The sequence below is a fragment of the Podarcis vaucheri genome, assembly GCF_965113315.1.
Source record: "Podarcis vaucheri genome assembly, chromosome: 2".
Taxonomy (NCBI): Eukaryota; Metazoa; Chordata; class Lepidosauria; order Squamata; family Lacertidae; genus Podarcis; species Podarcis vaucheri.
Genome location: NC_138760.1, coordinates 74,851,955 through 74,866,274, shown reverse-complemented (window position 1 = coordinate 74,866,274; position 14,320 = coordinate 74,851,955). Strand labels below are relative to the sequence as shown.

At 44.2% G+C, this 14,320-nt stretch overlaps 1 protein-coding gene across 6 annotated transcripts in view; it reads right to left on the bottom strand.

The window, feature by feature from the left end:
* Positions 1-14,320, bottom strand: part of LOC309526838 (uncharacterized protein) — a 35,315-nt gene that overhangs the window by 9,299 nt on the left and 11,696 nt on the right. For 2 of the 6 annotated variants that reach the window (XR_014216973.1, XR_014216974.1), the window contains exons 2-3: positions 7,386-7,478; positions 2,180-2,492 (exon numbers count right to left, since the gene is read on the bottom strand). Coding sequence is in view for 3 of the 6 variants with exons in the window: in XM_082213123.1 (XP_082069249.1) it covers positions 2,454-2,492; positions 7,386-7,478 (132 nt within the window). In the remaining 3 variants the exon portion in view is untranslated. Of the gene's footprint in view, positions 1-170; positions 978-1,991; positions 2,493-7,385; positions 7,479-7,880; positions 8,566-14,320 lie in introns of those variants that run through there. The other 4 variants (XM_082213123.1, XM_082213122.1, XR_014216975.1 and 1 more) reach the window with 4 other exon arrangements.

The following is a 14,320-nucleotide window of genomic DNA, read 5'->3' as shown; positions in this document are numbered from 1 at the left end:
TGGGCCACTATCCAAAGCAGGCAAGTCGGGGAGTGTCAACTCCTGCAATAGCTAGAGTGGGAGAGAGGCATTTAAAATTGGGGGGGGAAATAACTTGTGAGTGGTTGTAATGTACATTAATTGAAGCAGGGGAAGATTGTCAAATGATAAAAACACTTCAAAATGCAATGTGCCTTCAGCTTAATTTATTCCAGGAATACTTTACAAATTACATAATGTGATGTAGTGGCTAGAGCACTGTGGTTTGGATGTGCTTTGAATCCCTGCTCAAGCTTTATACCAAACTTGGAGACTTTGGGCAAGTGGCTCTCCCTCAGCCTAGGCAACCTCAAAGGGTTGTGAGAACAAAGTTACATGTTAAAATGACCTGTGACTCATGGGTGTAGCGAGGATTTTTGTTAGAGGGAGCAGGTCTTTTGTTAGGGGGCGCAGAGCCTCAGTTTGCTATGTATTTTTTATTGCTTTTTATTGATTGGGGGCAGCTGCCCCTCCCTGGCCCCTCTTAGCTACTCCAATGCTGTTGCTGGAGCTCCTGTCTTGTAGCCATTGTAGCACTAGGTACCTCCTTCTGCAAGCACAAAGATTTATTAATATATTCTGTATTTCCCCCCCAGCCCTCCTGAGCAAATTTGGGGTGGGGTGCACAGGGCAGTGGGTGGGTGGGTGGGTGGGTAGGCAGTTATGTTGCACAAGTACAAATCTTCCTGCTAAAGGAATGAGTGCACTGGATACTGCCCCCTGTTGCTTTTTGAATTGTGGCTGTGAGGTGCTGCTAATTTAATTGAAGCCCCACACTGGTAGAATGGGTGTTTAACTCCCCATGCCCTACGTTTTCTTAATCAAAATTTTATCCCAGCTGCTTTTGGCCCCACAAGGTGGACATGGGAATATAAAATCACCTGAATCTCCAAATGTGCTTTGTAGGAAAAACTCAAGAGCTGTAGATACCACAGCCTGCTTGCTGATCCTCTCTCTGCCTGGCAATAAAGCAGACAACAGTAGTGGTGAGGAGGAAGAGGAGACAACAGCAGCGAGAAAGTAGTTTCAGAGGGAGAAGGGCCCACAAAAAGAGTTTTGCCCAAGAGCATATGAAACCTGGAGCCAGCTTTGGTTTACACTGTGCCTCCACCTATGCCCAGACTAGATATCAGTAAGTAAATAATAATAATAATAATAATAATAATAATAATAATAATAATAATAATAATATTTTATTTATATCCCGCCCTCCCCAGCCGAAGCCGGGCTCAGGGCGGCTAACAACACTAAAATAGTGCAACTTTATAAAAACATCATAAGAATTAATTAAAATCAGAATTGATGGCAACCATAAACTAAAGTATTGTAAGGATTGCCAAAGGAGGGAGTCAGGCTGTGCCCTAACCAAAGGCCTGGTGGAACATCAATAAGTCTCCAGTAATTTCCTTCCAAAGCAAACTGAACCTGGGCAGGTACCACACTCCTGGAACTTCTCACCACATGGAGAAGAGGGGTGAGCATAACAATATTCTATGCTCTGCATACGGTTCTGATGACCTGCAACTTGCCCTAGATCTTTTAACTTCATAGTAAGCCAAACGTGCACACAACACAGATTGCTGCTGCCTTTTCCTCCTCTCTTTCTGAAATGTCCGGTACAAAACTGCCAGCTGACCATTTTTTTCTGCCACCCTCATCCACTTTTATATGTAGCTCAGCACCACCACTTGATAATGGCCAATTAAATGGATGCGTGCAATGCCAATGAACAGTGGTCTCAACCCTACCACGCCTCCTTTGGAAAGCGAGGCATCTGTACTGCTGTACTAAAGGCTACACAAGCACTATTCTGTAGCAGAAAAGGTTTTCACTTCACCCAATGTATAGCGGAGGGCCCTGGTTCTCCTGCCGCATGGTCATGAAATGGTTACTACTATACTATACGGACTTATAGAATAGCTTAGCTGATGGACAGAGCAAAGATTGCTATTCATACTCAGGAGCATCATCACCTGTTAGACAATAGAGATATCCTTCACTCATGCTTCGTACAATGGTTAGCTTAGTCCTGACCACACAGGTGCTACCTGAAGCCCTCCTGAATTGGGAAGTAGTCCACCTGGCTTTGCATATCGTCCTCCCATAGCAGGCAGCTGGAAAGATACTGAGCCTGGCTGTGAGTCAAACGGGGATGATCTGCTTGCAGGAACGTGAAATTGTTTAATTTGCAGGCATTCATACAGGTAAGTGCAAAATAATATATTCCTCTCATTAACCAGTCCAACTGAATTTAAACTTGCTATGTCACTTAAATCAATTCATGGAGAAAACAAAAGTGATGTTAGAGGCTGGAGACAGAGAGACAGAATGCACTCACTAAAGATTCATAATAAGCACCAGACCTTTCATACACATTTAAATGCTTGAACTAGATTGAACTGTATCTTGCAGACTTGCAGGCTCCAGACATGGCTTCATGTTTCCAGTCTTGTCTCCAGTAGTTTCAAGTATACCTGCAAAATTAAGAGAACATGAAGACATAGAACTCCTTCCATAATACAAACAGCAGCGGAAAGTCAGCGTGAAAACAAAATACTAGAATGGGTATTAAAATCTCATCAGATGTTAAAAGTATGGGGAAATAAAAAGATCTTCCGCTGGTGCCAAACAGGCAATAACTTGGGTATCACTCAAGGCTTATTGGGAAGAGAGTTCCGTAGACCAGGGGGGCATCATGTTCAGAGACAGATTTGGGAGAGTGTGATCAGTTCAGCTGCACTGGGTGCGGAACCTTGCGGGTGCTGCAACTATGGTTTACAATGAAGCGAGATAGGTAGAGGGGCACCGAATTTTGGCATCACACAGAACACTACTGAAATTTGAGACCCCAAGATTTTTGCCTCTGCCACGAGGAAGGCCTTCTTTATTAATCTGGCGCCAGCTAGCAATCTAGTGTTTTGCCATAGCTGTAGTTCCCAGTCTCCAAAGTCATCCCCACACACAGTACATTGCAGTAGTCTAGGTATGGGAGCGGTTGCTTGAGGAATTCAGTTTGTGAATTCCAGTATGAACCAAGTTGATCTGCACCTCCTGGACTAATGTGCCAATCAGAACTTGATATCCACTGGCATTCGCATTTTTCAAATGTTCCAACACTGCTCTTGGGTTAGAAAAAGGAAACCGAATACATTTAGAACAAAATCCTGCAGCCCCTCTCCACCATCGCTATCTTTCTTGCCTTGGGCAAAAGAGATAGTGGAAATGCTGACTCCAGTCAACTATCTGTTGGCTGCTGGTAACCCAGGCTCCCTACCACTTACCTGCTTAAACTGGAACTATAGCCGAAGGCAGGATTTCACAATCTTAAAACATGTCTCACTCCCCTAAAAGTTTTGAGATGCTCTTTCAAATGCACCCCCACCCCCCAATTCTTTAAGGAGGCCTCTGCTGTTTTCTTATCTACTCTCCTATTCCTGGTGATCAGGATGAGACTGGGATATGTCTGCAGTGTGAGGTTTTAAAGATATAGTGGTCCTGTGGCATTTGATGATCTCCACTATCTCTTCAAGCTGTTACTCAGCCTCAGTTTGCCCCATCAGACCAATGTTGTTTTGTGCTTCTTCTTGTAAAGATATTTCAATACATTTTCTTTTCCTTTTCCACAGTAACTGTGCAGTTTTTACTCATTTGTTTTGCAAGCAAGATTCCTAAGGAAGTGTTTCCATCGAAGAGACGTTTTCTTAGCATCAAACCACAGTTATTCATTCACAGGAAAATTGTGGTTCTTCTCCAAGTAGCACGCCCATTGTTATTTTACTGCTAATACTGTGCAGAATATGATTGTGTAAGTGTCACAGGCAGGCGTGTTGCTAACTACTGAAAAGGATTTGGGACACGGTTGCATAAAATATGCTGATTTATATGTATGCATTTATATGTATGCATTTATATGTATACATTTGTATATATGCAAGTTTAGAAGGAAGGAAGGAAGGAAGGAAAACAAACAAACATTAGCTCTTGTAGTCAAGGTTTTGAGCTATAGGGTGCCAACAGGATTTTCTAGGCCCAGTACTTTGCCTGCAGATTGGACTCTATTCCTCAATGAGTTCTGGGCAGTGGTTGTGGCTTCCCACTGTACATATTTTATCAATAATAATAATATTAGTAATAATAAATGTTATTTGTATCCCGCCCTCCCCAGCCAACACCGGGCTCAGAGCGGCTAGCATCATATAAATAAGACAATATGCATAATACAATATACAACATGCAAATAAAATAACATTCAACGTTCATTAAAATAACATAGAATAATATTAAATATCAGCATTTCAAAATTAAACAGAAATCCACTCAACAGTTACAATAATTTCTAAACTCCCATCAATAAAACAACTGCAAACCACAGTGCACAACATAATACAATACAAAATGAGAAGCAGAGACTGGAGAGTGGAGCAAGGCAGATGGAAGGAGGCCTTGCCTGATGAAGTCTCTCCCCTCACAGTTCTTCCTCTAGGCACAGTTTCCTTATGAAGAATCCCAGGGCCAAGGGGTGGGGCAAGGCAGGTGGAAGGAGGCCTTGCCTGATGGAGTCTCTCCCCTCACAACAACCCTAAGAGGTACGTTAGGCTACAAGGGAGTAACTAGCCCACCATCACACAGTAAGCTTCATGGTCACTCAACAAGCTTCTCTATCACAAGCCCCTCCCCAGTTGCTGCACTGCCTTCGAACAAATAAAGGTAACAGATGGTTGGCATCTTACCAACACTGCACTTTGTGGCATGCTCAGTTGCCCTGTAAGCGAAGTCCGCTTATTTGTTTGTTTGTTTGTTTGTTTGTTTTAAAGGGGGAGGGGCAACAGATCCAGGACCTGGTGCAAAAAACCCAGGGTTCAGGCCCCTGGACAGTGCCTAATGATAAGTGATACAAATGCTTGCATCGTTTTGTGATCGTTGAGTGCTGTGGTCTCTTACTATAGCATTCTAATGTGCTCATCTCACCCTTTTAGAGAAGTGGTGACTGCCACTCCCTGGGGCAAGGCCCTGCTATTTCAGTTTTTGTTTTTTAAATATTTTGGGAGGTAGCCAACTCAGCCATTCCACTGGTGCAAGCACTTTTGGCTACGCAACCGAACTTCCCCTCCCTCCCCTCTCAACCCTGTGCCCTCTAAATCTGCTGCAGAGGGTTGGGGAAAACTCCACAACAGATCTAAAAGTGGGGGGGGGGGATTTCTGCTGTGCTTGCACTAGTGAAACTGTTTGGCTGGATACTGCCCATTGCATTTAGTTCTTCGGATGCCAAAAATGTATCTTTCTGATACTGCAGCACACTACTGCCCTGATTTCACTGTAAACAAAAAGCGCTGAAGAGCTAATTCCCTTGCAACGAGATTGCCACAAGGCCATCCATTAGGTGGGAATGGAATATCATGATGGTTGTACCAGACTACATTAGAATACTGTAGAGCACTAGAAGTTTTCTAAGATTCAAAATGCAACAGTAATTAGAAATCTATTTCCCCACAAGTCCAATTACGCCATGAGTGAAGTGATGTTATTCGGAAATGTAATTTTTGTACTTAAATACAAGCAAAGGGCCTTAAAAACCAACAAATCCATTATGCAATAAACGTTTGTGGGTCACAGTCCACATCACCAAGTTTTTCAGAAACGCAACCCATATGAAACGGCTTTCCACTGAATCAGGCAGCTTGGTCATAAGAAGTTGAGGAGGAGCCTTGCTGGATAAAACCAAAAGGCCCAGCCAGTCCAGCATCTTACTACCCACAGTGGCCAACAGGATGCCTATGGGAAACCCACAAGCAAGACATGAGCACATTAACTCTATGGTACTCCAAGATGGGCTGCCTCTTATTCTGGAAGCATCAAATGGCTATCATAACTAGTACACGCCTGTCATGAATTTGTCAACTTGACAAATTGAAAATGAGCAGATCACAGAATCGAGGTGGTATCTGTCTGCGGGTTGGTAAATAACTCAGTTGTGAAATTGCTGGTCTTTTAACAAAAATATGTAATTTGTCTCAAAGACTGGGGACAAATATTGACAAGTGAACAAATGATACCAATCCCCCCCAAAATAAAGTTTATGTGAAAACAATTCCCCTGGAACCTCACATGCTACTCTTTACTATGTTATTAGAACAGCTGGATTTTACATGCAGTTGTTTGTAGTAATACCCCCATGGCTTAAAACAGGGATTTGAAATGGCCAATTATGGTGCTGGAAGAGACTCTTGAGAGTCCCATGGACTGCAAGAAGATCAAACCTATCCATTCTTAAGGAAATCAGCCCTGAGTGCTCACTGAGAGCCAGTGTGGTGTAGTGGTTAAGAGCGGTAGTCTCATTATCTGGGGAACCGGGTTCGCGTCTCCGCTCCTCCACATGCAGCTGCTGGGTGACCTTGGGCCAGTCACACTTCTCTGAAGTCTCTCAGCCCCACTCACCTCACAGAGTGTTTGTTGTGGGGGAGGAAGGGAAAGGAGATTGTTAGCCGCTTTGAGACTCCTTAAAGGGAGTGAAAGGCGGGATATCAAATCCAAACTCTTCTTCACTGGAAGGACAGATCATGAAGCTGAGGCTCCAGTACTTTGGCCACCTCATGAGAAGAGAAGACTCCCTGGAAAAGACCCTGATGTTGGGAAAGATTGAGGGCACATGGAGAAGGGGACGACAGAGGACGAGATGGTTGGACAGTGTTCTCGAAGATACCAGCATGCGTTTGACCAAACTGCGGGAGGCAGTGGAAGACAGGAGTGTCTGGTGTGCTCTGGTTCATGGGGTCACGAAGAGTTGGACACGACTAAACGACTAAACAACAACAAGGCAAAGGGCATCAGTGTGATGTGGAGAGGTGGAGGTCAACTAATGCAAAATGAGCAGTGAGTATTTCAGATTGCTTCTGGCCTTGACAGCACAATCTCCCTCCTTCCCTCCCTTGTGTCTCCTTATCCACTGTCCTCATGTCACGTTTGACATCCATTCTTTGTACTTCCATTTTACCCATGCCACCATTCCCCTTCTCCTCCATTTCAGTTTCTTTCCTGAAGTCTGTTTAAAGCAGGAATGGAGAGCCTGAGAACAGGGAGCAAAATGTGCCCCTTAGCCTTTCTATTTGACACCCAGGACTCTGCCCAGGCTGTATCATCCACTTGCCCTGTTCCACGCCCTACTTGCTGCTTTTGCCAGAATACAATTCGATGTATTCTTGAACTGTATTAATGTGTCTTCCTTGCCTGGATGGAGGCTGGAGATATGTAGGCATGTGAGTAGCTGCAAAGAAACCTCTTTGCATGACTGGAATGCAGCTTACTATAGAAAGGTAAGAGTCACATCTATTGCGTCCCCACTTTTGCCTCTGGTCTTGCCCATCACTAACCTGTAAGCCCTGGAAGATTACGCCCAAGGAAATGTGAGCCTTTAGGGTGGAAAAATGTTCCACATCCCTGATCCAAAGCACTGCCAGAAGTCCCTGTAAAGTATAAACAGAACTGGCTTGAATGCATTTCCTACAATACAGCAAAACAGCCAGCAAAATTATATATACATACATAATTTTATTTGTATGCTGCCTTTCCACAGTTCAAACCATGCTCAAGGCAGGTTGCAACATGAAATATACACAATAGCAACATAATAAATGTAGTCATAATAATTAAACATAAAAAATTGAATAATGTCCACATAAATCACAAGATCTAAAATAAAGATACAAAAAGATACACACACCCCCGTCCCATGTAACAGCCGCCCTAGCCCAATAGTCTGTTCAGCAGCCTCAATTTTGTAGCTTGCATCAGTCAGGACCCCGCCCTTTCCGGCCAAGTGGAAAAAAGGCCTGCAAGGCAGAAGGAGCAGGTCTTCCAGGACTTACAGCCAAAATTATTATGATCTTGTAGCTTCATCAACACTACTGTCGCTCTGTCTGCATCACTATTGGATCTGACCTACTCTCTACTGCGGTTCTAAGAACATTTTGTACAACAAATGTAAAAGCCTCCTCGAGACCGTTGTGTTCAAAGAGTGCAAGTATGAAAGGATGTCCTAAACATAGGACCTTGGGGGCAGGGCTTGCATACATCCCCCTGTTCCTGTTGTAAACCTCACATGTTCAGATGAATGCCTGGACATAATAGCCTGCTGGATCAGGCCAGTGCCCCATCTAGTCCAGCATCCTGTTCTCACAGTGGCCAACCAGGTGCCTGTGGGAAGCCTGCAATCAGAACCAGAGGGCAACAGCGCTCTCCTCTTCTGTGTTTCCCAGCAACTGGTATTTGGAAGAATTACTGCTGCTAGCAATAGAGGTAGAAGCGGAAAAGGGCTTATGCTGAGCCACATTCTGGGTCTCTGTGATTCTCAGAGTTCCTATTCAGCAGCAAAGAGCGGTTTTTCCACAGGGGAAAGCAAATGGATGTGTGGAAGTGATGGTTAAGTCTCAAAAACAGGCAAAAATTTGTAAGTGAGTCTCCACAGTAAAAATAAAAATAGCCAAAGCATTTTCAGAATCGGCTAACAAGTCATCACCAGGCCTAAATGCATTACACCTGGCTTACATATGAGCCTTCAAGAAGAACTACTACAAACAAAGGAAGATTGGCAGATGAAATTGAGGGAATATGCGGAAATGGCAAAACTGACGGGCAAGATCAGAAACCAAGAAGATCAAGTATTTGTTAGAGACTGGAGTAAATTTGTAGTTTACTTAAAAAACCCCACTGTAAACGGTTAAAATCATTGGTAGCATTGTAATAACATTTGTAATGTGAAATTGATTATGATAATTAGGGATATACAATAGTTGGATAAAGCAAAAGATGCAGAAAACTTAAACTTTTAATATAAGAACCCATGGGAGGGAGGGGAGGGAGTCCAAAGAGAACCCTGTAATTTAATGTTTGAATTGGTTAAGGTGTATAAAAATGTGAAAATCTAATAAAAAAATTTATTTTTTTTTGGGGGGGGGAATACATATGAGCCTTCACGTCCTTCAGTGATGAACTGCACAATGTCCAAAGCAGCGGTAAAATCTGTGGTGGGACAAACCAAAGCCTTTACAGGTAGAGTGTCTATTCTGTGGACTATATTGGTCAAGGCAACATGCTCCAACCAAAGTCTCAGATTCATAAGAGGCCCTGCAGTTCTCCCTACATTTAGGCCTTCAGAAAACTGCTGTGACAAGTTTTTGGTTTTGGTTTTTTAAAAAGAACTTGGGTGTATCTATATACATTTTTGGATAATTGTTTTTTTCTGTATATTTTAAGAGATTTTGCTTTTATTTAATATATATATATTACCTTCTGGTCTTAATTGTAAATCAAAAGTGCCCAAGCATCTCCAGTTATCCCCCCCCCCCCGATCTGGGTTCCCATGTGCCCTCCTTTACAGAGGACAAATCTCTATTTGAAGGGCTGTCGGAGGGCAGTCTTCTGACGGAAAGATTCCTCCGTGTGAAGCACTACCAATCCAAGTCCAGTTTAAAGATACAGAGAACCCAAAAAAGCAAAAGCAGGTGGAACCTTCAAGCTGTTTCTCAACAGGCAACAGCTGGCAGCAGACTAAGCAGGCACACAGGTCAACTGAATACTGTCTTACCCACTATGGTGAATGAGATGTATTTCTATTTAAATTATGGTAAGATAATGAAAACTTTATTGAGATCTGTGTCCTTGTTTTCTTTTGGTTATGTAGTTCCTCTTCTTTAGTGATGCATAAGTCATCAACCTAACAAGCATAAGCCGAGTACTGCGATACACCATAACATTGCAACAGGTGGCTTGGCAGCAAAGCATACATTGAGCTGGTGGGCATAAAGCAGCAATGAGTGAACGGGGCAAAGTTTAATCTGCAATAGGCGTGTGTGTGTGTGTGTGTGTGTGTGTGTATCTGGCAGTGGTGGCAAGGCAGGCCCAATACACCAACACCATACACTAGCTAGGGCAAGCCAATTTAATTTGGCACCTGAGTCAGAAAACTCTACACATCTCAGCAGCCCACATTGAGATCTTGTATTAAGGTTTATAAGAAAGGAGGAATGCTGAGCATGGCCTCCTATTCACTGTAAAACAACAACACACCAGACCCCTCAAATGACAAAGGGAGAAAAAGATTACAAACAAAATGAAGGGTTCAAAATTAATCTGATGAAAAACACTGTCTTTAAAGAGAAATCTATTGTTGCTAACTAGCAAGGTTCATTTCCTGCCAAACAAAATTGTTCTGATTTTCGGTAGGAATTTTTTGGAGGGCCAGCTGCTTAAGAATTATTCAGACTTGAACTGATGTGCTCCTTGCAAACATCAGGAGTACCTTGGCACCTGGCGACATCATGTGGTCACTTGTGGGAATGCACAAAGTGTTGTCTAGCCATTCCCTTCAGACTCCCCTCTCCCTTCCTTCTCTGATCATAGTACTGTCCTCTTGGCAGGATTGAGCCAAAGGTCACACCTATCAGTGATAGGTGGTGGATAACCATACTCCATTTGTCCTCAGTATCTGGTACCCTGAACATGGAGGTATTGTTTAGCAGTTATGGCCAACAGCCACTGATAGCCTTATCCTTCTTGAATTTACCATCTAAGCCACTGCCTATCACCACATCTTATGGCTAAGAACATAAGATGGGCCTGCTGGATCAGGTCTAATCCAGCAACCTGTTAACACGGTGGCCAGCCAGATGCCTATATGCTAAGATACTTCTGTTCATCATCATAATATAAAGTAGAAACTCTTCTAAAATGGCAAAGCATTGCTGCAGGATATGGTGTAGGTACATTTCCCCTCCCAGACTTTGTGGTACTATTCTGAAAAGTATTAATGGGAATTTATAAGCAAGTTAAGGATTTTTAAAAGTTTCTTGGATACTGCGAGGGAGAAGGTTACTTAAGCTGCCAAGCCATGTTTCACATACAGTGGTGCCCCGCAAGACGAATGCCTCGCAAGACGGAAAACTCGCTAGACGAAAGAGTTTTCCATTTTGGAGGTGCTTCGCAAAACGAATCTCCTATGGGCTTGCTTCGCAAGACGACAATGTCTTGCGAGTTCCTGCTGGGTTTTTTCCTCCCCCCCCTTTTTTCTAAGCCGCTAAGCCACATCAGCTGATCCGATCAGCAGATAAGCCGCTAAAAGCCGCTAATAGCGCTAATCCGCTAATCCTTCAATGGGCTTGCTTCGCAAGATGAAAAAACCGCTAGACGAAGAGAATCACAGAACGGATTCTTTTCGTCTTGCAAGGCACCACTGTACTTCTAATGGTGGTGCTATCAAGTGGGGGGGGGGGGCAGTGCCATAGGGAGCAAAAGTTAGCAGTGTTGCCCCCTCACCCTAAAGGCATTTTTTAAAAGGCTTCAAATATGTTGGTGTTTGAAAATAAGTACAGTGGTACCTTGGGTTAAGTACTTAATTCATTCCGGAGGTCCATTCTTAACCTGAAACTGTTCTTAACCTGAAGTACCACTTTAGCTAATGGGGGCCTCCTGCTGCTGCCGCGCCACTGGAGCACGATTTCTGTTCTCATCCTGAAGCAAAGTTCTTAACCCGAGGTACTATTTCTGGGTTAGCGGAGTCTGTAACCTGAAGCGTCTGTAACCCGAGGTACCACTGTAAGGAGTTGTCCTTTTTCTTTATACTGCCCTGTTAGTTTAAAATTCAAGTACAGGCATTTAAAAAATCACTTTAGTAGTCAGGATATTGTATTGTAAGATGATACTAATGATAACACAACACCATGAAAAGCAGGAAATCAAGGCAGATTAAAAATCTCCAACACACTAACACACTTCTAGCTTCTTGGATGTATACAGCTGACGACACGCCTAATCTGCCCAAGCACGTCCACCCACATAGGCTACGAACTGCAAAGCAAAGTGGGAAACCAGGGTATGGGGAAGCCTCTGTAAGCAGGCCACCCTCTTGGTTTGCTCTGCCCAATGCCCACCTGCCGGCCCTGCCTAGTGCAGTGTGTCCTAGGTAGGAGACAGTGGTAGCCAGCAAGTTAAAAGGTGGAGTGGCTTATGCTGGGCACCCCAGTGGTATTTGTAGAAAGGGAGTGCCTGATCTCGCTGGAGCTGCTCCCTGGGCATTTTGGCAAGCAGAGGTGGAGAGGTAAGAGGAAGGGGGCAGCAGTGGCTGTATAAGTGACAAGAAAGGAAGATAGGATGGAAAAAAGAGGAAGGAGGAGAGGTGGGACTGCTTGCTTGCCTGCCTAGCTTTGGGGCCTGCTGCACCTTAGAACAAGGACTGCTGTGCTTTAGCAAGGCTAGGCAAGGTGAAAGGGGCAGGAGAGGATTGGTCTGATAGCTGAAACTGGGCTGGGCTGCAGCCGGTGGCAGACCTACATTTTGGTGGTCCTGAAGCTTGAACTGTTATGGAGGCCTTATGTATGCAACTTCACAAACTCTGCCAGTCAGCTGATTTGTGGAATTTGTGAAGCCAGGTACAATGGACAAAGCCCTGTGCATTGCACCCCCAAGGAACGATGGTAAGAGTCCATAGCTTCTGCAGTTTAAAAGCTACGTGTGTGCGGTCATGCCTCTCAAAATTAAGTAACCGCTGAAGCCTTGGAGAGAGTTGCTTTGTTCTTATTCTCTCAACACAGAAAGACTACTGCCAAAGAGCTGACAACATATACAGCATCCAGAAGGGATGAATCAAACTGAGATACAATCCCACACTGACTCCTGCACTCAGGAGAGATTCCCATGGCTTGTCATGGGAAAGAAGCAGTGAATAGACAGTGGAAAAGTTGTCATGCCAGCAGCACATTAGGAAGCAGAAAACAGATGGAGCGAAAAAAGAAACCACGTTCCTCAGATGAAGAATACTGCCGTCACTGTTTAGAAGTTAGTCTTCCCAGACAGTTCCTAATACACTCAACATTTCTTTCTATTTGTCATCCCCATTTCTTTCTATTTGCCATCTTTCTATTTGCCATAAGAACCTTGTCAATTATCACACAGATTGCCAAACGATTACTTTGTTTTGTTCAATTAGCTTCTCTACCATTTTGTCTTTGGCAGAGTACATAAGGAAAGTAACCACCAAATTGACCAGTTCTGTGAGAGTTTCTGTGTCTCCTCCTGGATATGCTGAACTCTCCAGCATTATTCCCAAGCAATCTAAGCTGCAGTGTCAAATGGATACACATGATGTGTTCTACAAAGTCCAGATTGTACAAGCCACACTGCTAGCTGCTCCATTAGACACCTACTGTAGGGACCACAGCTTTACATGTACATCCATCAGAATGAAAAGAAAAGGCATCATATTTTGTTTCTACTAATATCAGTCTTCAAGAGAACAAATTCTGAGTGCTAGCACCTATCTATCTATCTATCTATCTATCTATCTATCTATCTATCTATCTATCTATCCTTTCCTCTCCCCCTGCCATAAAATCAGCTATACATTACTTCAGAAACTCTTTTCCATCTGTCCCCTGGAAGTTCCCTAAGAATATCCCATTGCCCTTTGATGATGCTGTGCAGCAGCGTACCTAGCCGCTCGGGCACCCAGGGCAGTGCGCACGCCCTGTGCCCGGGGGCAAGGCAAGTCGCCCATGGGGGTGGGGTGAGCTGGGGCAGGGCATGCTGTGAGAAGCCTCCAAAGAGTCTGCCTGCCGCCTTCCCCTCAGCTGTAGGGCGGCTGAGGGGGAGGCAGCAGGCGGATGCAAACCCCACACTGCGATTTTGGGCAGCGCAGAGCCACTGTGTCACTCCCAGGTGTTAAGTACTGCCTCCTGCAGTGTGGCACCCAGTGTGCCCTGCCCCCCAGCCCCTCCCCAGCTATGCCTCTGATGCTGAGTGCTTAACAGCAAAAGATCTCTACTCCTCATCTACCACTCTTGTTTGTAGACCCTATGCAGCACCTCTCAGGACTTAATCACGAGATGCATCATGGATTCACAAGAAGTATGATTTCATTAGCCTACAGCCAAAAAGCAAAACCACGTTGAATATGTCTAGATCTTGCCTTTCCTCCAAGTAGCTAGAAGTGATGTACATGCACCATTTTATCCATACAACAAACTGGGAGCAGGGGTATTTGGGAGCACAAACCCATGCCACACATGTGCATAATATTTGCACAATAATAATAGGAGGAGGAATTCAACATCACACCAAGGGGATTGTTCCAAAGGAGTGATCTCTCCTCCCTGCATGCACCGTTGTGGAGGTTCTCCCAATCCCCTAAGAGCCAGCTTTGGGGATTGCACAGGACACGTGCGGAGGGAAGAGGGGGAGAAGCCCCATTGCACAAACAAAGCTGAAGGGGCTTTTTAGTTTTGAAAAAAAAAAGTTGAGTAAAGGGGGATAAGAT